Raw genomic sequence first — 24,088 nt, 5'->3', positions numbered from 1 at the left:
GTTCATGACACCTTGTAAATTAGAGACTCATAGGCAAACTTTGGTACTACAGGTATTCAATGGTTAGGGGAATGTCGTAAGCATTGTTGAAAAAAAAAACAATTATGTAAAAAGCATGCTTCTTCTCAGATATATTTACGCATAGCACCGGAGTACTTTAAAAAGCTGGAGTCTAATTGATGACAAGTAACTATGGACAACATTTCCGACCAGTCAATCGAAATGTCGACTATAAACAATGTCCATAAAAAATGTGTCATCAAAGAGGATATGGTGACGTCGACTTTGTTGGAGCACGCATGTGTCACTGCACCACCACTATTCATGGTGCTTCTGCAGTTTCAGGAATTTGCTCCGGTGATTAATACTAAAAATCGAGCTCAAACAAAACAGTATCATAGAAACCCTACTTTGTTGTGTGTTGTAGTTGTCAACATGTTTCCACATCTACCACAGTGAGGTCACCAAAGAATGCAATCTAATTAGTTCGCAGTTGTGCACAGCCAGGTTGTTTCAAGAAAGGACACACATACTGTACATTAACACTTTGTTGATTATAAAATATGGCACTTTTTTTTCAATCGTTTTTAATAAGGATAAGTGAAAGCACAAACCATAGTACCATAATAAAAACCAATGATGGTCTGATACAAAATTGAATGTCTGCAATATTAACCGTGAGTTCTTGCTGAGACACTGACAGTAAATCCTTTTCTTTTTGTTCTGAAAGCAGTTGTTGGTACAGTGTTGAGACAGATTAATGACATGTTGATGTCATCTCCCGTCATTCTCACAGTTATGAATAAAAAACAATTCTATTATGGCATTCAGTTGTCGACATCCATCCATCATGTGTATGCCAGAGCCTATTCAAGCTGTCGGTGGCCGAGAAGCGGAGGACTGTACATCCTGAAATGGTTGCCAGACAATCGCTGGGCACAATGGACAAACAACCATTCACACTCACATTCACACCTATACGGACAATTTAGAGTACTCAATCATCTTACCATGCATGTTTTTGGAATGCGGGAGGAAACCGGAGTACCCGGAGAAAACCCACACAAGAACAGGGAGAACAGGCAAACTCCACAAAGGAAGGCCGGAGTCCGGATTCAAACTCACGACCTCAGAACGTTTGGGTGGATGTGCTAACTACCGGTAGTCGACCACCGTGCTGCCTGTTTTACATAACATTTCAGCCTCAATGTACAAAAAGTATGAAATATCGCTCGAGAAATACTGAAAACACACTGTAAAACTTCACAGAACAGTGTTCAAAACACACAAGTATTCGTTATTCTGAAGAGAACATACCATACTGCATCTTGCCAAGATGTGAGGTATTGTTAAATACCAGTCAACTCATTTCAAAAGAGGAAACAAAACACACACAGACAGCTCGCTGTTCAGCTGCTACACATCATAAAAGACATGAAACAGATCCTCATATCACAAAATAAATACATCATATCAGAATAACACAGAGTTCATTTTACTGCAGCCTCATGGTGTGTTATTATGCAGTTGACTGTGTTGTGACATCTCCAAAGGCTATGTGCTATTTATTGTTTTGAAGGCATGGAGCTAAACTCAAAGGAAGTTAGGTCACTTTCCCTGTTGTTGTCTGACCAAGGTAATGCCTTTCAAAGCAGGAGATCGTATTCTGCGAGACAACAGACATCTGCAAATTAAATAAACTTGAGCCAAATGAACTGTTGTGAACAAATAGACAAGTCTACATAAAAGACACTCTGCTGCACAGAGCATCGTAGTCAGAGACTGAATAATGCTATAACACTGTGACCACACTGACCTCCGAAATCTCGACCCCGATCTGCGGGAACACAATATGTCATTAATGAGACACTAATAAGGTGCAGTTATTAGAGTGGATTTGGAGCAACAGATCACCCCATTTGGCATCCCTTTCACTCTACTGAGGTGACGGTTAATCATATGAAATAGTGTGGAAATATTCAGGTCATTGCGTGTCATTCTACACTGGTGTCCGCACACTGACATTGCGGTGGTCTACACTGCCGAGAGGTCAATGCGATTGGCCGAGTTGGTGCTCTTGTCCCATGTGTTCATCTTAGTGGGGGATACACCGTCCTTGTTTCCATTCATCTACAAGATAGGAGAGAGGGAGAGTATTTAGCTCAGGCAGTTAACAGGTGCACAGCTCTTTGGTCCAGCCCATCTGTTATGCAAGGACTCACAATGTCAGAGTTGAAGGGCTTCACGTTGATGTTTCGCATGGAGCTGCTGGTGAGAGACCACACTTTGGTCTTGTGTTTGAAAGCAGCCCTGACCTACAGAGAGAGGAAACAACATTACGCCATCGGACATTCTGGCCAAATTCAATATTGCTGGAGGGTGTGTGGAGATTTGCCTCCCACGAGGCTTAACAAAAGAAAACACAAAAATGACCAAAACATTTCACATGCTAGGCAACATACCTCAGAGTTAAGAAGACAATGAAACAGAAAGACAAAGAAACCCTAGAAAGGAAGGAGAACATTGTCACTTTAAGATGAACTCAAACTGCAAAACTTTGGGAAAAGTAAAGAGACGTACCTGCAGAGAGTTGAAAATTGCAAATATATAAAGGAATGGCAAGGAGTGTGTGTTGACAGCTAAAACTCCAAAGATCCAGGAAATCCCGAGTATAGGTAGAAGTACTGCCACAGCCTTTGCAGTGAGCCTTCAAGTATGAACCACATTTTTAGTGTTGGTACATTGTACAGTATACTCAACAGTATTTCAATCATAACTTAAGGAAAGCCTGCTGGAGAAAAGAGACACACTCACTTCACTGCATTGGCATCTCCGTGAACTTTGTAATTCTCTCCACTGATACGAGATATTATTCTGGTTACCGATATCAAAATGCCAACGTTTACCTGGTAATCAGAAAGGAAATAATAAAGGAGATGAACAAACACCGCATTGAACGAAAACTATGTCGTTTTCTACTACTACTGGGATAAACAAGACTCTTTGAAGGAATACAGATTTATGCAGGAAAATCAAACAAAAAAAAATCCCAGCATGTGTAAATTACTGAAACTTGCTCACCACAATGACACACAGAGCTGGTGCCACAAAGGCCCAGATGGCTCCATTCTTCAGGGACAGCCAGCAGCTGAGAAAGCAAGGGCAGAGGAAAACTGGCATGGATATATTGCCTGGTAACTTTAGAGTGTTCCTGATGATGATGCAATGTTACTGAACTATGATGGAGAATATAATTAAATACCATTTTTCAATGACGTTTATTTTTCCATTTTACAAGCAGATTACACTTACTTGTCAACCTCGCCATAACTGCTCAATGCTGAAGTCATGGACACCACACAGATCACCAGTGGAGAGCCTGATTGAAAAAAAATAAAAGCAAAGTAAACAAAAACCTTACACTGTTTAAAAATTCTGATGCACCGGTACATATACTCATCGGCATCAATAACACTAGATTAAAAAAAAAAAAATCTTATCAGCCTTGACAGTTGTTTGACAAAAAGCAACAGCCATAATGTTGTCCAATGCAGTCCAAATTGTCCTTTCCGCGGACAAGACTATTTTCGTCCCATACTCTATAGCCACCTACTGACAAAATATAATCAACCATTTTGAAACCTGAGTTGTTGTGTATATATCGGGAACTGTTGCCAGATGTGACTAATCCTCATTTTCAATGTGGGTGCCACAGAATTAGTTACATTTACTGAGATGACACAATAAGTTCCAACTGTTATCGGACAGTTGACAACCACTGTGTGATCCTATTGATTGTTATGTCACAGAAGACATTGTCCAACATAACTGTTACTCATTGACATGCTCAAAGGCTCCTTGTACAGTACACCACGTTCAAACAATAATCAGCACTAGGGGTAGATAAAAACTCGATAGCCTCAATGAAATTTACTTTTAATTTGTACTGCAGTCATACTGTACATACTGTATGTAGACTCGCAGACCACAGTCTTTTAAACATCATTTGCATTTGGCCACATAAAAAAAAAAAAAAACCTACTGGGGTAGAGTAGAGGAGGCAATAAGGGAGAAAAGAAAAATGTTGCCACTAATGGGTTCAACATGGGGAAGGGGGCATTCCTCTGCAGCCATGGTATACAAATATCCAAGAGGCTTTTTTTAGACTAAGATCCGGAGAGGCAATTGTTACTGTGGAATGCGATTCAAAACAGATGTACACTATATAGAACATGAATGTAGTTATTGCACTTTCACTTGTACGGTGCGACGAGTAAAACAGTAAAATCACATTTATAGTTTAAAGGCCTGAACTGAAGGGTCATTTAGAGTGCAGCCTGCAACTGAATGGCACCAGCTTAGTGCACCCATAATGACTGACTTACCCCAACCTATGCCGTAGTAGTATATGTGTTTACTGCCTTCAGAACCAAACACCTTGACCACCATGCTGTAGAGGTGGAGGCCCTCCACGAGCATCCAAGCAAATGCGCTCAAAAAGAAGAAGTGAAGCAGGACAGCCATGATCTTGCAAGGCAGCTGGCACAGGAGACAGAAATATCAATCAGTCATTAATCCATATTGGTGTTGTCCTTTTCTTGTCTCATTCTCGTTGCAACTGTCACAGTGACCAACCTCAGTGACCAGTATTGGATGTAATTACCGTTCCAGGGTCGAAGCTGGCACTGATGAGCAGCAAGATCTCTGCCACCAAGATGGCAAAAGAAAGGTTGGCGTGGATGTGGTAGCGCTGGTTCCGAATGGTACTCACTGACCTGCAGAGAAGCACAGGGAGAACTCAAATATTCATGTTATTAATTCAGTAACTTAAAATGTGTTGAATCTCTTCTTATTGATACTTAAGTAGAATATTCAACCAAAATCTTCAACCAAAAGCACCACTTGTTCAAGGGGCAATCATCAGATAAATGCATCACACAATGATATGGCGTTTTATTAGCTGCATTCAAATCCCATTTGCAAACTTTTCAAGAGCAATATGGAATTCATCAGTAAATGTTTTCCTGGGCCGCATTTTCGTTAATTTAGAGCAGGCTTCAAATTCAAAATTCAACTCTGCACTCCTCTCCAAAAGCAGTACATGAGTCTGAATAATAAGGATAGTGCCAAAAGAGTAAAGTGAAATGTAATCAAATGGAGGTGAATGCTACATCAAACCTATATTTTATCTGTGATTGTTTATTCGGGGGCAGCGTGAAGGAGCATGTGACTAGCATGCCTGGCTCACAGTCAAAGGTTCTGGGTCGTTTCTGTGCGTGCATGCATCCAGGTACTCTGGCTTCATGTCACATTGCAAAAACATGCATGTTAGGTTTAATAAAGACCCTAAATTGTCCGAAGGTGTGAGTGTGTGTAGTGTGTGAAAGGTTGTCTGTCGATATATGTCCTGTGATTGACTCGTGATCACGCACAGGATGCACAGCTGCCTGTCGCTCAGCCAGCTGGGCTAAGCAATACAAGATGGGTGGAAGGAGTGATGAATGGGTGGATGAATGAACGGATGGATGGATGGATTATTCATTCAAAACATTGTCATGGAAAATGAAAGTAACACGTTTTGCACTTCGGCTTAAAACGTTTGCGGACAGAATGTCAAGATACTGTCGGTATTTTAGGTAATTCGATATTTACAGTAGGTATGAAGGTCATGGGTGAGCTGGAGTCAAACCCAGCTGACTTTGGTCGAAAGGCGATGTACACCATTCAAATGCAGATTTTTCTTTTTCCGTCAAGGGTTTTTTTTTTTTGTTTTTTGTTTTTTTTACGTGACATTTAATGTGACATTTCACTCTTGATTCTATTGTGTCACATATGGTATTTGACAACATACCCAATCTCCCAGAGAGTAAAAATATTCTTAAAATAGTCATATTTTTATGGCATTACAATTTTATTTTACACACACACACACGTGTGTGTGTGTGTGTGTGTGTGTGTGTGTGTGTGTGTGTGTGTGTGTGTGTATATTTATTTATGCACACACTTTTTTTCAAGTCACAATTCGCAATTTACCTTTACTGTATGTACTGGGAACAAATAACTTTATTTCCTGGGCTAATGTGACCGAAAACAAGTGATTAAAAGCAGAGGTTTGCATGAAAAATAAGGGATATTTACACAGACGTGTACCAGTCGAAGTGATGACAGTGATACTCACGACAGGACTGCAAATGTGACGAGAGTGATGGCCAGACAGAAAATGGAAATCGAGCATCCAACATAGCCAATGGTTGACAGTGCCACCCGGTGGCCCGTGGTGAGCTGTGCACAGAAACAAACGCACTTGTTTCAGAAGATGCCACCCAAGACATTCATAACGGTACTGGGTTTTGTTCACAAGTTAGTAAATCGCAACACCCGCAATAAAACTAGTGGAATTATTTGTCAACTATGGTTGCCACTCTAACGGTCATGAAACTTGAATGACATGATTACAATTCTAAAATATTTCAACATGGTTGTCAATCAACATGTCGATCATTTCAAATACATAGATACACATATTTATGCACGTTGTATCGTCTCTGTAAGAATACAATAAAATATCTATTATTATGGAGTATAAGTGAGTTTTCCCTAATACTTTAGTGAAGACTGACAACGTTGCATACTTTTTCATTCATACACTGGTGTAGACCTTCATGAAATGTTATTTTGGAGTCAGATCTATTTCAAGATGTTGGGTTTGATTCTCTATTAAATGTGCCTTGTCATTACCAGAGTAGAGCAGTCTTAGGCATCCCCAAAAAGGATGCGTGGTACATTCCCTTTGCAGCTGAGGGATGAGGCAGACCACTAATTACAGAGTGACTAAGGGGAAAGAATAGCATCAAATAGGCTTCTGCATTTAAATACGGTACTCGAGCACTGAGTGGTTTTCTATTTAAAATGAACAAGCGGAGTTACTGGCCGTTCTCCACTGGCTCATACCGTACAAAGAGTTGGTATTCTAGCATTTTCTAGATACAGATAGTTAAAGAAATAATATTGGTTAGGAGTGTGTTTATGAAGAACGAAACATGATTAGGATGGTGTACCACATATTTTGATTGGTACATTTTTGCGTCCGTCAGTGGGCCTCTGATGGCACTCTGTGGTCCTTGAGGGCTGGACCATTGACCGTTGTAGTGACCCAAGGAACCACATTCAATCATGGTTTCCTCCAGTAGTTCTGTAGAAAACCAGCAGTGAAACCAACATTGGGATTGTGTAGGTCTGCTTTTGATAGACCTACACTGAACAAGGGGGGAGACTGAGAAGTGCACTCCCTTCAAAGTAAAGTTTGTTAGGGGTTTAAAAACATGCTCTACATAGATGTTCTATATCTGTCAGTAACTTAACATCGCATACAGAATCTGCAGAGGCCAGCAAAGTCTGTGCAGATGACATGCGTATCATTATCCTTCAACAGTATATTGACAGCAATACAGTCTGCTCGTGATTTGCAGCAAAAGCAGTGCTTACTTTGTCTCTCGTTTCCCACCTCGGCTGCCTCTCGTCTGATGTAGGTCAGACAACCTTCCTTATTCTGAGGCGTTTTGCATCTCCGATAACAAAACACTAAGAGGGCAGACTATCTGTGGTTCCAGTTAGGCTGAAACGGAACAGATTCATTTTTGGCCATCGTTGCGCTATGTTTACATACTATGCCTAATTTGGTTAAAAACTGCTAATGTGCAGCAGATTGTGATTTGCATCGGCTTTCTCTAATAGGAGTTGTGTTTGTATCTACCACGCACAAGCATGTAGGTCTGCTCATCATCCATGTCCTCGCTGTGTGTCAACAAGCAAACACACCATGCAACTGTTGCTTTGTTGTTGTCAGGCCAAAGAACCACATTTGGTTCCTTTCACTTACATTGAAACTGACATCATATGCTTCACAATAAGACAATAGAAACATAATATTTTTTTGCCCAGCAGCAATCATTGCAGAAAGATAATTATGATTATCAGATGATTAAATATAATGACAGCTTTTATGATGTATTCGTACTTTATGTCATTTTTACCACTGATTAGGAATTTGTGAAAATGAATGAATCATTTTTACCACTGATTAGGAATTTGTGAAAATGAAAAAAATCATCTTGTATGTTGATTTATCTACTGTTGTTGACATACAAATAAATTCCTTAAATGTTCCTTTTCCCATCTGAATCAACAATATACCTTTGTATATAAACTGCAACAGAATAATCCTAAAAATAAAGTACCAGTAACAAAAAAAAGCAATAAAAATGTATTTATTTACTCATTCATAAAACACCCAACAAGTCAACACTGTCTTAAGAGTTCAGAAAAGACATTGCCACTGGTGGAGTTGGACACCAAACCTCAAGCTACCTAAATGTTCAAAACCACAGCCATACCTTTAAGGGAACCACTTGCATAAGAATGGCAAAGTTGGTGAGGTGATTGCACAGACACACAGAGTATGTCATGTTTCCTTCTGAACGCACACAACCTTGATTGGACCAAACCCCCTCTTTGGAACTGAAAAAGAAGACCATTTGTTGTTACTTAATATAGAAAAAAAAAACTACCTTAAAATATATTTATGTGACGTTTTGCTGCTTGCAGAGATGAAACGCAGTGATCTATTTTGAGAAAGAATGATCTTCCCCGAACTCACTGGGACACTTTCCCATTTGCAGTCAGAACCAAGACGAGTCAGGCAAAAAAGAAGACAGAGAGTAAAACTAGAGCATACTCCCATAGGGAAAAAAATGCATTCTGTGGTTTGTTTCAACGTGTGGAAAGCGTGGCAAATTGACGAAAGAAAAGACATACTGTTCGATTCACCAGAGGCATATTCATGAATCATTCCTGAGCAACGCAGCCAACCACCCCAATGCTTATGCCACTAATAGTTTTGGAATGATGTTTTTGCACTAGTAATGGTGAGAATGGATGTGAAATGCATCAACATTTTTCAGAATTTACTGATGTTTATCAGAATATTAGACATACCGGATGGATGTTATTGCATTAGATTGATTACTCCAAAATAACTCAGATGTTTGAAATAGAAAAGGGATAAGCACATGTTTCATATTTCTCTGATTAAATGAAACGAAAATCCCACAATCAGAACAAATCCACGCGATGTTTCTGTCACAAGGACTGGTGCGTGTAGGGTAAATCACACAAATCACAAACACACAATCACCTGTAGTCCAGGAAGGCGCAGTAGAGGAAGACTTTATTGCTTTGATTAAACACTTGTTCCTTCTGTTCTTCACTCTGAAACGATAAATAACATCCAACTTATTAAAAGTGCTTGTTTTGCCTTGTAACACATATCCCCCATTAGTGTCAAAAAACAAAGCAAAAAAGACACAAAATACAGTATGTACATATTATTCATATCCATGGATGAATGAAGTACACTGCCAATTCAGTTTTTTTCTTTTTTTTTTTTTAATAATGTAGGACCATTTCTTTTATTACATATTGTTTAAAGAGCAAAGTAACTTTTAATTCAAGTGTATTTGTTCAGTGGGGGAAAAAAAAATCCCACTTCAAATCATGGGTTCCACAATTATTAGCACCCCTGATAACCCCACTTTTCCAAACTTCATGGTGCGATGACGAGTACTGTATTGCTGACGCAAGACAGCAGCTTGCGGACTTTACCTGCAAAATATTAGTTTGCAGATAATATTAAAATGAAAAAGATACAGATACTAATGATTGTTTTTGTGAAGGATCACTGATGGTATTTTTCACTGAATTTGGAATTTCCCATTCTCTACTAAATTATTGAAAGGTGTTTAGAATAATCTATTCTCGTTTGTGTGGAACCACACCTTTCCTTTTGCTTTGAATGTATATTTCTTGGCCTCATTGTGTACCCTAGTGTGACAAAAAGAAACGTTCTTATGGCTATTTTTAAATTAGTGTTTTTTTTTTTCTTGAAACATTTTTTTAAAGTCCTGAGCGTGTAACTAGTGCATCTCCATAGTCTGTCAACTACGTCAGTGTCCTGTTGCTTTAAATTTTGCTGTCGTAAAGATTTGTGGGTCATATCCTTTCATAAAGGTTGATCAGAAGTAATAAATGCTAAAGTGGGCGTCAAGCCTGCATCCAGCCACCTTTCCTAAGCATTTGTAGAATTTGAACGATCCTAATGTCCAACTCTCCAAAGAGATCATTGCGCTCGGATAGGATAGGGAAGGAAATTTCCTCTGCAAAAAAAGAAAAAAAACAGAATTTGAAGAGGGACTGCATCTTCTCCTCTGCACACTCCTCTTTATCCCACTCCATAAGTTTTCAATAGTGTTGAGGTCTGAGGACTGAGATGGTCATGGGAGAAGCTTGATTCTGTGTCTGGTGAACCATTTTCTACAATTTTCAGTATGAGTAACTTCTACAATAAAAATTAATTTTAAGAAATTGAACACATCTTAACCGGGGGTGCCAATAGCTATGGAGGCCACTGGTTGTGACAGACATATACTTTATATGATGGGCCAACAAGCAGAATAGAACACAATTAAATATTGTCCCAGAGCCTCAAAGTGAAATACCAGAGTACCTTATATCACCTAGAAACAAATAAACAAATAAAACCGGCTTGGAGGAACAACTGAGATTATCACTCAACAGAGAAAGCTGAATTAAACTCCCTCTGTGCTTGAGAATTTTATTTGATTATAATGCACTCCTTTTAATTAAGAGATTTGGAGTCTCCAAAGAGAGTGAGCTAATGACTGTGGCGCAGCAACTGACTCTTTTACTCACCAGGATGCACATGTATGCTGAGATTGCTCACCTCTTCCTACTCCCACAGCCTTGACTTTCAGACTCAAATCATTGCATGAAATCTGTTTCTGCCCCATTTTCTACTGGAAAAGTACGAGTCAGAGAGAAACTGACAGTAAGACCATTTTCTGGCCTGTTAGTCCAGTGATTCATTCCTTTTACATCGCATCGCGCAACACCTTGACTTCATTGTGGGACCACTCTCACACTCATTACGTCCGCTCTGCACATCTAAAGCGATTGTGACACTTCAGATGATCGCATGGAGAGATATTCATGTGGCCAATTAGGCCACAAGAACACGTTTTGAGGAGCTTCACTTGAGTGCACTACTGAAAATTTTATCTGCTCCTCCTCCTTATTTGGTGTGTATAAAGTCAGACTTAAGAGAGCCAGGCTGTAATTGGCACTTTGTACGTGTCACTTTATTGTGCTATATTTGTTTTCCGCAATTGCAGTGCAATGAAAGAAGACTAATTATGCACACAAAGCACCAAATAGAAACCATTCCTTGCGGGAAAGTTTCCATAACAATCAAAACCTTGGTTTGCACCACACTCAACGTGAAGAGTGACTTAATAAAGGAAACTCTCAATGACTTTGAGAGGTGTCAAGTCCGTAAGAGTTGCCAGAATGGCTTCAGTGGGTCTGATGGCATGTGGTTTGGTACAGTTATTTCCTCACTGTTGAGACCCATTTACTTCTAAATGTCAGGGGGTCATCACATAGGCATGGGCCTCAGATTCTGCCAGTATGCTAACTGTGAGGAAAATATTGTACTTTCACGGTATAGCGGTATTTTAGTTGCGGCTCTAAAAACAATTTTTTTTTAGATGTTTGGGAGAATAACTTTGGTCCCCATTCAATGTGGTTCGTAGCTTCACTAGCAATTGTAAAAAGAATATAAAGAATGTAATTTTTCAAAATAAAATTGAGGTCTAATACAAGAGTAAAAGTACTTATTTCTCAGAAAATGAGTCACTGCTTCTCTGCACTTTGTGATACAGTGTCGGAATGAACACGAGCTGATGGTCATTTTAGTTAACCATGTTAGCTGTTTTGGTAGCAAGTCAATAGATTTCAACGATTGTAAACACACTAACTCTCGTATCGATGTTTGCAAACATTCATTTTATTTCAAGCGACATTGACATTATCTTTTTTGGGCAAGTTTTCATAAATGTGTTATCCTCCCACCAGAGGCGATTGCTCTAAGACCCTCAAGGGAAGCTCAGCTTCCCCTAAAATGTCAAAAAATAAGTGATCGAATATATGTGTGTATATACAATTTTGTGTACATGTCATTGACTAAATATGCGCTACAATGCGCTCAACTTTTGTTCCGAATCAGCTTCTTATTACTGGTTACGATGTGACTCTCTTCTCATTCATTCCTGCAGCTTCACTGTGCTTTAAACTGTGTGGACGCTGAGCATCAACAGCGCTGACGCTGGGCGTCGAGAGAGTTCTAGTAGGTTGTCCCAATGCATTGAAAGGAGACCAGTCATTGGATAAATGCTGGTTTTTGTCCCGCCCGTCTGACGCTCAGCGTCTCTGGGAGTCTACGGGCAGTGGGCGTGTATCGGCCGGCCAGGACGCTGAGCTTTCATGATGATTGGATGATCTGTCTGAGGCTATATCTCTTTTTGATTGACAGCAAAATGAGCCAATCACCGATCTTTTGGTGTCGGCATCCGTGGGAGCATTTTTCAATTCTCATTCTGTTCTGAGTTGAACTGGAGACTTCTAATCATTTTAGCGACACAGTCTTTGTTGAAAACGACTAGCGACAGATTAATAATTTATTTCTGGTGTGTTTTATTGTAGTTGCTTGTGTTCGCAGACTGATTTATATCACCACAGTTAAGACCCTGGAAAAGACGCTTTGTTGGTATGACAGGGTCACAGATCATTTTCTTGAAAAGGAACAGAGAGGAGAATTCATGTATAAATAAACACATTTTATGACGTAGGCCGAAATTGAGCTTCTCCTCCTTGACAGACCAGCATCCGCCACTGCTTCCCACTATCAAGCTGCCGAACTGCTTCAACCCTATGACCCCAACATCACACTGGAACATGATTGGCTACTGCATCCAGGATGCTTGGTTGACATGCTTGGCTGCTGTATCCAGACATCATTTTTCAGCAGGGTGTGTCCTGCCTAGAACGCAGTGGGATCACTGCACATTGCCTATAGAAAGTTTTAACAGTTGTGAAACTGTGACTTTTTATCTTCTTTATGCTGTCAGGTAGGCGGTGGTATTTGATGGCACCTAAATAATTGCAACTGTCATCACGAAATGGTAACTTCCTGCACTGATGCAGCAAAGTGAGAAGTATTGTGATGATCACATATTGTTAGTTGCCCTGCCTGCAGCTAGCATCGTCAATTTCGAAGTAACTTTGCAGAGGGGACACATGCGCCAAGGAAGAACTGATCAAATGTGATACAAGTCTGAGTAAAAATGTGACACAGATTGTGTTTTCTTTCCATTTGAGTCACAGTGGAACATTTCCCCTAACCCCAAAATGCAAATGGTTGATCCTCTCCAACTATTCCTAACGTCTGACATCATTCTCTATGAACCACAAAGTAGTCCAGTAATTGAGGTCCACAATTTTTGCTGTTTGATTCATGTAGGGACTGTTGATCCTCACCTGCAGGATAAAAAAAAATGTCACAGTCCCACTGTCTTAATTTGCATTCCCCCCCAAAACGTTGTTGCCTCCTTATATGTAGTTATTGTTTTGTTGGAATTTGTGTGTGAAAAAATATAAAAGAGGTTTTAAAGCACCTTCCCAAAATGTTTGGTTCATCACTTTTTGTTGGAGAAAAATATTTGATAACTGTAGGTATAAATTGTGAATCTTGATAACCTAATTAATTATCAATCCATCCATTTTCAAATCCGTTTATCTTCACAAACGTCGCAGGCGTGCTGGAGCCTATCCCAGCTGTCTTCGGGCAGTAGGTGGGGGACACCCTGAACTGGTTGCCAGCCAGTCGCATGGCACACATAGACGAACAATCATCTGCGTTGCAATTTAGAGTGCTCCATTAACCTGCCATGCATATTTTTGGAACGTGGGAGGAAAGTGGAGTACCTGGAGAAAACCCACGCAGGCACGGGGAGAACATGGAAACTACACACAGGAAGGTCGGAGCCGGAATCGAACCCTGCACCTCTGCACTGTGAAGCCGACATGCTAACCGGTCGCCCACCATGCCACCACCTACTTAATTAGTTCTTTAAAAAAAAAAAAAAATAGTTGTGCCCTGCGAAATGTAGTATAGACAATGGATGGATACCAAATATTTTTTTAAAAGTTATGATTTGCAGTAGCTTATATTTAAAGGACTATCATATGCAGCATAATGTTGAAACTATGACCTTTTGGATTTTATTGTATGTATTATCTGGACGGTGATTACAATTCCCATATTTTTTTCCCTATTCTTTCCAGGTATTTTGCTTGTTTACTCTTTTCATTGTAGAAAGTGGTGTACACTTGTTGCCCATTCTATATTCAAGGTTTGGTTTTATCAAGTAATTCACTGGCTCTGGTTCAGCCTCCTTTGTTCCTCCCAGTGATTATTGCTTGTGTTTGTTTGTTCATTTCTCTGTTGCTTTAATCAACGGTCAGCTTCTCAGTTCCTGCAAGTCTGCTCTTAATTTTGTTCCCACTCCACCCATTGTGACAACTTGAACCCTTCACGGTTCTGTATGGAAACGTCCTCTTTCATTGCATTTATATCATACTATTCGCATTTCCCCTTTAATTTGTCACCCATCCGCACTTTTACAACATGTCGAAAGTGCTGCTTGGCTTGGCTTAGTTTTCTCTCAAGCAACCCCCCCAGCAACTCTCTGTTAGTGGTAGATCCACAATGTGGTTTGGAGTTGTTTTCCGAGTAAAGATGCAGAACCCGAAAGTCGCTGGTGAGTGTTAAAATGCACTTAGAGATCTGGCCAAGCACACCACTTTGTTCCCGGGTGTCCTATAAGGCCACAGTACCTCCCAGCCAAGAGTGCAGCTGGTTGCTCCAACTCTTTATTAACAACAGAAGGCAAGCAAACACCATTGTGGAAATTCCTCTGAGCCTTGTAAGAAGAAAAACCAGCGAGCAAACGTAAAAGAGATTTGACACTAATGAGCGACAGGATAATAGGAAAGAATATTTGGAAAGCAAAGATGCTCAATCTGAGTCAAACAGCTTTTTTAATCTTCTCTGCTTTCCTTGTTGTCACCCCCGTTGAGATCTACAACCGTTACTTCGATGGCAAGTCTTCACTACTTTATTCAATTCAATAATAGAACAACAATATTATTTAACAATAGCGATTGTTATGAACCCACAACTCTCACGAGGATAAGTAATGCAGAGAACAGATGGATTTTGTTCTAAAGAGGTATGAGTGCTATGGTGGCGCATGTGGTTAGCTCATCTGTCTCACATTTAACAGTTTCATATCACGACTCAGGCTTTTCTGTGTGGAATTTGAATGTTTTCCCTTTCTTTCTCCTCGGCCTCCCTCCCACCTTTTAATAAACATTCATATTAGATTAATTGAAGAATCTAAAGTAACCATCCGTGTGAATCCAATTGTGAATTGTTGTTTGTCGAGTTTTTTTGTGGGTGCTGGTTGGCGACTTTTTCATTTCCCTGACAATGTTCTTCTTTTTCACTATCCTCAAGGAATTTGTGTCTTTTTAATTTGTTGTTGTTGTTGTTGTTTTTAATGCAAAATCTAGCGCAGTGGTGCTCAAACGTTTTACATCAAGTACGATCTAAAAAAATGCTTGACTCTCCAAGTTAACATTATAACGACCAACATTAAAATACCATGGCGTAATACGCCCAATTGTTGATCAAAAGTTGTATTCCTACAAAGTATATTGAATAATATTGTAATCCATTGTAAAATTTTGCACAGTTCATTTCCAACAAAAATACTACACCTAAATTCAGTAATCCCTCGTTTATCGCGGGGGTTACGTTCCAAAAAGAACCAGTGATAGGTGAAATCCGTGAAGTAGTGAGCTTTATATTTTACTACGTATACAATGAAACGTATACAATGAAACCAAAGACCAAAACCTGTTTTCAGGCCCAAGCACAAAAAAAAAACAAACGTTTTCAACAAATAACTACAATAGTTTTTGGAAATACTGTACTGTAAAATAATATTGCTTGAGCGCATCCTCAGGTGCCTTTGCCGGTGCAGAATGTTTCGTCGACATTGTGGGGTATGTATGTACAAAGATGAGGGGCGGAGACTGTTTACGTTGGTCAGTGCCTTAGCCAATCAGGATGCAGAACGCAATTCACTGTTTAAAAGCATTAAAAAAAACTGCACTAAAAAAATCCGAAAATAACAGTACCATTAATCTGAATGGAAACGATAAAAGAAACTGTATTTAGAAAAGACTGTTTGGGTCCTACAATCAACATCAATGAAAATCATTACTTTCACACTGTAGCAGGCAAACACCTTGGCAGAGTAGTCATTGTTTATCATGCTATCCTCAGTCATCTTCCACACACAATCATAATACTAGCATGCAAGACCAAGCCTCAGTAAAAATCAACGTTTTGAATTATGAAGAATTGTTTTTGAGTCATTCTGCTCTTAAGATATGATTCAAATGAATGAGTCATTGAGCGCAGTAAGGAAAATGGCTCAGTAAAAGTTGGGAAAACACTGACCAAGAGAACTCTAAATTTAGATCATTAGACACGCCTGAATTAAGAAAGGGTATGCATTATCTCAAAACTTCCTAGATCTAAAAATGAACTTGAACTTTGCATTGTAATGTTGAGTCCATATGAACTAAAGGCCACTTTGGAAAATTCAAGTATGTTCAGGGGGTGGGGGTGTGATGGGTGGGTGTAAACGGAAACATTTTCCAGTCAACCAACCCACTGTACCAAAGAGGAAAAGTGGAAGCTGACCGGTATTGTATTTGTATTGGGTATACGCGTATATTGTAATTAGCTGAGGAAGATTGTGAGCATAATACGGGATGAAAATAAACACAAGGGTGCAACACAAAAGCAGTCTAAGCAATAATGTAAAATTAAGCTTCTCTAGCCTCTGTGTCAAAGTGAGAAGCCCGAGGTAAACACTCCCAACACCCAAAAGTAACAATAAATGCCTCTTTGGAACACAAGGCATTGAGCAACTTGAGGCCCATTGAAACCTGAACCATCAAAAGTTAATTGAGCCGTAAGTAACAAATCAGCAGTTCTTTCAGCACATGAGAGCATAAAATTTAGTCTCAGAAAAACACAATTCCACATCAGAAGCCTTGCAGATGACTTGCAAATATCAGAATTGTATTTGCCTGCCAGATCTCTGTCAGATTGTACATCCGGCAGCCATTTAGATTAAACAAGGAAAATCCAGTTTAATATGTCCCTAAGCTCCTATCTCTGTAAAATGTCATTTGTCATATCAACAGATCTACAGTAATTACATTTTTCCTGGTTGTAGAAGAAATGATGCCTTTTGATGAAATTTGTCTATCCTCAGCTGCCCCCTCTCCGTCCCACGTTTTTTTAGGCAACTATTTGTGTGAGCTACGGTATCTGTTATTCTTATTGTAAATACCCATTATTCACACTAAAATATAACCACACAATTTAATTTGAACACAAAATTTAATTTTGTGGCAAAAATGTGGGCAGGATTTGTTTAATTTGTATAAAGATATGGTTGTCTAATTACTGCAATAGCAGCAGGCAATTGGGAAATATTTGTACTGTTTGTCTGTAAAAAGCACATATCTCATGAAACACGGGTCATTCTATCCGATGTGAGAGGTCATATTAGTGAGACCCTCTGCTTATTGTAGAATATGAGGGAGAGTGGGTCTCAGTTTTCAGTCAAGGGTTGGCTTTAAATCTTCATACAGTATGTGGACTTCCAATGCAGCTACATGCAGTGAGACACAACTGGTCCCGAGTGAGGTCATTATGTCTGGGGATAACGTTATAAGACATGCAGCTGTGGTTATGGCTCACTCTCTGAGGTGGACACTCAAAACAAGAAGTGTTGATAGGCATGCGGTGAGTGAGGAAACGATTGCGGGAACTGTTTTTGATATATATGTAGTACATGCCCTCTATGTCCCTAAGGTTTGAAAAATATGTATATGTATGGCAAACATGTTTTGTCATTTTGTACAAAGCTTAGGTTTGCATGAACAAACTGGTATGTTTCCATGAATGAATTCATTTTAATTCCCATGGGCTTCCGTAAGGGAGTGGTGTAATGTTTCTTTGGCTTTTGTAAGTAGAGCCATATTGAGCCTTGACAGAGTCATTTGAGAATAAGGAACATATGGAATCATATAGCCTAATCTCACAGACATGCTTGAATCGGCCACTGCTTCACTGCCTAGTGCCTATGTGCATGTTTTGTAGACAAGACACGTTAAAATGAAGTATATCAAGACCCTTTGTTCAACAGTAGATGCAACTATTAAAAGCAATTTTGTGGTGTTTGTATATACTGTACATATCTTGAATTACATGACACATGAATAAGGTTTAATTGAGTTCGACAACGTTAGAATGGTCATTGCTGGTGGGAGGCTTCAAACTGACTGAACTCATGCTCTTAAAATGAACCGCAATTTTTTTTCAAACTATTATCTTTTTGTACTTATTGTGTTCATATGATTAATGTGTAGTTGTAATTTAAGAAAAAAACTATTTGATGAAATGATTGCTCAAAATTTTATGTTTATGTTTTTGCCCACCAAAAAAGATGAAATGTTTTCTCATTAGAAGAATGATAAAAGTCTCGGTCTTCCAAATTTGTTGTTCTTGAGTCGGTGATATGCCAATTATACATGATGTTAACTTTAACATTTATTCCATCAAAATTATCTAAATTTGACCAAAGCTTCAGAACTAGAACCATTGTCATGTGACCTCAATGCAAACTAAGTAGTAAAAGAATTAACTTTGCGTTCTGCTTCTTCTTGGACTTTTTGCATTTTTTTTTTAAATTCTAAAAGATGACCTGTACTGATGCATGTTGTAATGCAAGACATTAACATTTCATGAGAAACCTCAGTACACTTCTGTCTAGTTCGTTATGCCTTTTTTATAAACTTTTTCCTAAAGAAGGTATCAGCCACAACAAGGAGTAGCAGCAGTAAACAGTTTGACCAACATCATAATTTACATAATTACCACCCCCGCAATGACTTTCTTTGCCAATGGCTTGGCAGCTAGGCCAGACGAAGAAACGCCGCTTTCAAGTAACGGACTGAGCCAGAGCCACCGAAACACTGTGAAAGCCAAAAAGAAAGCAAAATTGCATTAAATTTTGATGCACAATAAAGCGTTAGCTTCTGAGAAGTGGTGCATACTTGATTGCTTGGTGAGGTTATCAAAACATTTGTGTTTAGCAATCTGCTGCATGTGCCAGATAGTGTAATATGGTATCTTGGTGAGGAAGTGCTGCCTCCATAAGATAAAATACAATCCATGCTGTGCTTGTCGGGGCTCGCTTGCACTGTATGTGTAGTTGTTTTTTGTTTTTTTAATATGTGGCTAGCTCCGTCCCGACATGAGAACAAAATCCGCATTAGGCATTGGTCGAGCAGTATTTGTAGTGCGGGCTTAGCGTTGGCTCATTTATATGAGACAGTGCTGCCCCTTCAAAAAAGGTTTACGAGGAAATCAAAGTACAAAAGAAAGCTCATCGGTGCAGGTAGATTACATACTGAGCCTGATCTGCACTTTACCTCTCCTGTTCACCTGTCACCATCTGTCTTGGCCTTTTTTTTTATGAGGTCACCAAAGTAATGCCTTTTTCGACAAAATCAAAACCTGTTTTTCATATCTACTCATTTTTGACCCCATTAATCTTCTTTGCTCATGAAGTATGTCTTAAGTAGGTTTTTCCATTTATTTATTTATTTCATACTGCCGCTTTGAGGGAGGAGAACAAGACATGCAGGAGGTGTCAGTGATTTTACCCGAGTATTAATGTTTAACTACAGAGCCCAAAGGCTCTCCCTCCACCTTCCTCCACCTCCTCGAATCCACCTCCATCTGAACAAGTCCGACAGCGCTAATAAATCTCAGATGGTGCCAGGTTCTAATCAACATTCAAGCTGAGTGGCGTGAGAAAGCGTGTGTGCCTCCAGGAGCCCTGATAACATTTTCTCTGGGAACTAATCTTGGTCAGCCCAGTGCCATGCAATGCATGACTGACCCTTACGGGAATGGCATGACCTCATTGCTCTCTTACAGTGACATCAACCAAGACTGCAAGGTCACCAACTACACAGTGTTGAATTAAGTGTCGTACCTGCCATGACACAAGGTTCGTGACACCATCAGCCTAGAAAGTAAATTCAGTCCTGACGTCAATCTGATAAGGAAAATTCACTGCAACCAAAACCTATGCACCCTGCAAGTGACAACCCACCAAACCGTAACCATAGCAACCAGAAAGGCTTCAGAGAAAGCTGATGCATCTCTGCCGTAGACACATTCATTCGGCTTGTTTTTTCATGAAGTTGCCAGGTGCTTATCAACTCCCTGACAATAAACAATGAGGTCGAGCTGCAAATGACAAATGTTACACTTCTTTACTGGTGCCATGAGAGAATATCCGAGGTGGAATTTGTGGAGACAATAATGAGCAACCTGAACAAGCCACTTGAAAGGTCTGTCCTCCAGGCAGGTTGCACGTCCATCAGATTCCACATACATGTTACTCCAGAAATAGTTGTAAAACAGTGTGAGCATAACAACTCTCTCTGGACAATTTCACAGCCAAAATACATGCCAAATGCAGATCAGCTAAATGTAAATCATTTGATCACAGAGTATTAAATACTTCAATATCCCTGCAAAGGAAATTAAGTGATGCGAGCTAAATTTGAAAGTACTGGCCCAATCTTACTTTTGAAATTTAAAAGCATATTTATATGATGACAGAGTTGTGTTGTTGGCATACACAAGTAAGCTGCCTATGGGGGGGTCATGTCAACAGTAAAGTACAAACGTTGAACAGGGCTGGTAAACATCTGAGAAGATTTAAAGGCTTCTTCCACATTGTATGCTCAAACAAATATCGTGAAAATCATCACCGGGATCATGCCAGATAATTGGAGCATAAACATTTATCCCATCTAGGAAAATGATGCCAAGCAAAGCTGAATTGTTTAAATTTGCTGTCTACAATTAATAAATCACTTCAAAACAAAATAATCCTTTTTTTTTGTATCGATGGATTGAGCAGAAATATATTATCTGTTGAAATGATACGTGAAAATGTTTTCAATATGCTCATTTTAATGACCGCAAAGGATAAAAAATAAACATTGTTTTTTGTCAGTGAAGCCCAGCTGTGGCATTTCCATCCATGGAAGCAGCCATATACAGTACTGTAAGATATTCATTTTTGTGGTGAATTTCAATCTCTTTCTGTGGAAACTGGCACAGTCTTCAAAGTAGTGAGGAAAGTGTTGTTCATAACAGAAAGTTACTGGTCCCCTCAGAGTACCATAAGGCTGCAGGACAAATGGGTATAATCAGTTCACCCTCTGGAAGCCATATGCTTCTTGAGGGAAAGGCAAAGAAGGCTCATGGAAATTATCACAGGTTTTGTTCTTTGTGCTAGCAAAATACCAAGTTGCAATAGTGTATGTTCATGGTGGACATTCATTTTTTTCCTCGAGCAACCCCAGAAATAGAACTACTACATTTCACATAGGGACATCCATCTACTGCAACCACAGACAAATCATAGCCTTTTGATAAGGTGTGTGTCCCACACCCTACATCTGTATCTGCCATTCTGGAAAAACCTAAACACGGCAGTTTCCCAGTATGACTGACTCACCCAGTTAATGGAACGTCAAGACATGAGTCAACAACAAGGAAAGTAGGACAGTCGCTGTATTGTGTTCGATTCTCACCAAGATGTGGGTAAGAACGATCTTGATGAGAGGTGCCCCGGAGAGGTTGACTGACAAGGCCGGTGATGGCTCCACGTTCAGAGAGATTAAGCAGCTTGCTACCTGGATTTTATGATCCTTATAATTAGCAGCTTCATGAATCCTATAAGAGACAGAAAAATGGCTTCAGTGAAGAAAGTGGACAGTAAAAAGGTCTAAGAAATTGATATAATTACGAGGACAGAATACAAATGAATGGAATATCCCAGTTCATTTAAGTCATCATCCTTTTAAAGGAGCCAGGTAATTTTTGTTATTATTACTGTCATTATTATTATTATTCTTATATTTCTCGAGCCCATGACATTGGATGTATGTGTGTGTGTGTGTGTGTGTGTGTGTGTGTGTGTGTGTGTGTAAAATTTGGGGGCTGGAAAAAAATCAGCTCAGATGAAACGATGAGATTGACAAGGAGAAAATAAATGAAGAAACAGATCCCATTCCAAGGGCCATTCTGAAGCCACCAATCTTCCACACTTATTCAATAGCCTGAACTCCTTTTACATTAAGTGCTATAACTATTGAATGCCTGGTAAAAAAGATCCACTCACAAATGTTATACAGCAGCAAACAACAGAAAAATGTATATTCAAGCAATACATCTTTGCTCTTCAAGGGGTGGAGTCATATTCAAAACAGTATCCTCCCTCTACATATTATTCCTTTACATTTGTCAAAATAAATGTATTAATATGTACGTGGGGGTGGGAGTGGGGGAAAGTGAATGTTTGCCACATTCAGTAAAAATTAAACAATCCACTTCACCACCAGTTGGCATGTGGTGAGACAAGGTTTGGATTGGCGTGATGGAGCTGTAGAGGTAATAGCAGGGTGTATCAGTCAGTGGAGCTTGAGTGGTGAGATGGAAGATAGGCAAAAGGACAGATAAGACACTGACTCCAGGCATGAGCTGTTCAGGAAACATCGGCGCCTTGGAGTCAGTGGACCTGATTTCCCCCACAGGGGAAGTACAAAGCTGACAGCTTGAATGGCTGCAATAATCAACAGGAACATTCGTGTTGTTTGAACAAATTTGCACGCCATGTTACCTGGTCTTGACAGGGCTGATTTCCTTGTAGTAGCTGTGTATGTTATGGTAAAAAAGGCCAACGATGGTGGTTTGAGCTAATGGGAAGAAAATAGGACACAGTTGAATAAATGAGGGCGGAGAATGTAAAGCAGTGCTGCTAAAATGCTCACGAAGAAGAGAAGTTAATTAACACCGCCTTGCTGCCGTATACTGACACTGGCCTCCAAATAGAACATTTGAATTTGCACAGTGGTGAAATGGGGAGGTCTGCAAGCCATGTAGTTGTTGGGAAATCTTGTGAAAGCTGAACATGACTTCAGCAGTAGAGCAGGGGGTCGAGTCACCCTCCCCTAATCTGACATATCGTCCACAATGGTCCCACCTTAAAGCTGTAAGATAAACAATGGCACTGCAGGAAGTCCTTAATGTTCCTTTTCCTCTTTTCAAAGCCTTTTAACCCTGTCTCACCAACTTTGGTTCACATCGAACCCATATCCAGCATATTTGCTGCAGGATTATTTATTTCACTGTGAATTTCATAAACCATCCCAAACGTCCTTGCAGGTCAACACAATTTGTGCAACCGCCAAGTGGAGGCAGAGGAAAGTGACCTGTGCATAACATCCAACATGCTTAGAAGCACATTGTAATGGCTGTTCTAAATTTCTCATTCTTTTTAACGACAGAGGAAAGTGGAGAAAATATGCTGCCTCTTTTTCTTTCCGTTTTGAATGCAAGAGTAATTACTAGCCTTGAAGTCAGAGCTGGAGTTCTACAGTACACTGTAAAGCCAAACAATGGCAATCCTTGACACTCTAAGCCATAGCATGTCACTAGTTTTAAATCTTAACCGAGTAAATTAGAGGCAAATAACAGCGGTGAAGGATTGAGTGCGTGACACATTCCGACGCAACCACAAGAAGCCGTGACTTTCACATAAAAGATCACTTACACTGCATGGTGAACGCCTCCCCGGGTACAGATATGTAGTTCTTTCCCTGTATGGGGAAGCGGTAATGTGGCAAATTGTAGTTCTGGGGAAATTTCATCAAAGAATAATCTGTGAATCAGCAATGACAAAACAGGGGCCCGTGAGAGCAAGTAGTGGCAAACATGCTTGTGGCAAATTATATCCACAAGATAATAAGACCCACTCTGGTGAAAGTAAGGTGGAGAGCTACAGTATTTTTTTGACCTGCCTTTGCTTGTTGAATAATCAAACCAATGATGTCATCTTGATGCTCCATGTCCCTTTGTCTTAACTGTCTTACCACACAA

The 24,088-nt window shown here is 39.7% G+C and overlaps 1 protein-coding gene across 3 annotated transcripts in view; it reads right to left on the bottom strand.

Annotated features, from left to right (window-relative positions):
- Window positions 1-1,040: 1,040 nt before the first annotated feature.
- Window positions 1,041-24,088, bottom strand: part of adgrd1 (adhesion G protein-coupled receptor D1) — a 32,034-nt gene continuing 8,986 nt past the window's right edge. For all 3 annotated transcript variants that reach the window (XM_019862803.1, XM_019862804.1, XM_019862805.1), the window contains 15 exons: window positions 23,763-23,870; window positions 22,830-22,905; window positions 21,742-21,883; window positions 9,194-9,267; window positions 8,394-8,517; window positions 6,179-6,282; window positions 4,664-4,775; window positions 4,386-4,539; window positions 3,313-3,379; window positions 3,082-3,148; window positions 2,815-2,906; window positions 2,581-2,707; window positions 2,463-2,504; window positions 2,223-2,315; window positions 1,041-2,130 (listed from right to left, as the gene is read on the bottom strand). In XM_019862803.1, coding sequence (XP_019718362.1) covers window positions 2,035-2,130; window positions 2,223-2,315; window positions 2,463-2,504; window positions 2,581-2,707; window positions 2,815-2,906; window positions 3,082-3,148; window positions 3,313-3,379; window positions 4,386-4,539; window positions 4,664-4,775; window positions 6,179-6,282; window positions 8,394-8,517; window positions 9,194-9,267; window positions 21,742-21,883; window positions 22,830-22,905; window positions 23,763-23,870 — 1,478 coding nt within the window. In that variant the 3' untranslated portion in view covers window positions 1,041-2,034. The remainder of the gene's footprint in view (window positions 2,131-2,222; window positions 2,316-2,462; window positions 2,505-2,580; window positions 2,708-2,814; window positions 2,907-3,081; window positions 3,149-3,312; window positions 3,380-4,385; window positions 4,540-4,663; window positions 4,776-6,178; window positions 6,283-8,393; window positions 8,518-9,193; window positions 9,268-21,741; window positions 21,884-22,829; window positions 22,906-23,762; window positions 23,871-24,088) is intronic.

The sequence above is a fragment of the Hippocampus comes genome, unplaced genomic scaffold, assembly GCF_001891065.2.
Source record: "Hippocampus comes isolate QL1 unplaced genomic scaffold, H_comes_QL1_v1.1 scaffold147, whole genome shotgun sequence".
NCBI lineage: Eukaryota > Metazoa > Chordata > Actinopteri > Syngnathiformes > Syngnathidae > Hippocampus > Hippocampus comes.
Note: the sequence above shows the minus strand (reverse complement) of the source record. Positions and strands in the feature narration are given on the sequence as shown.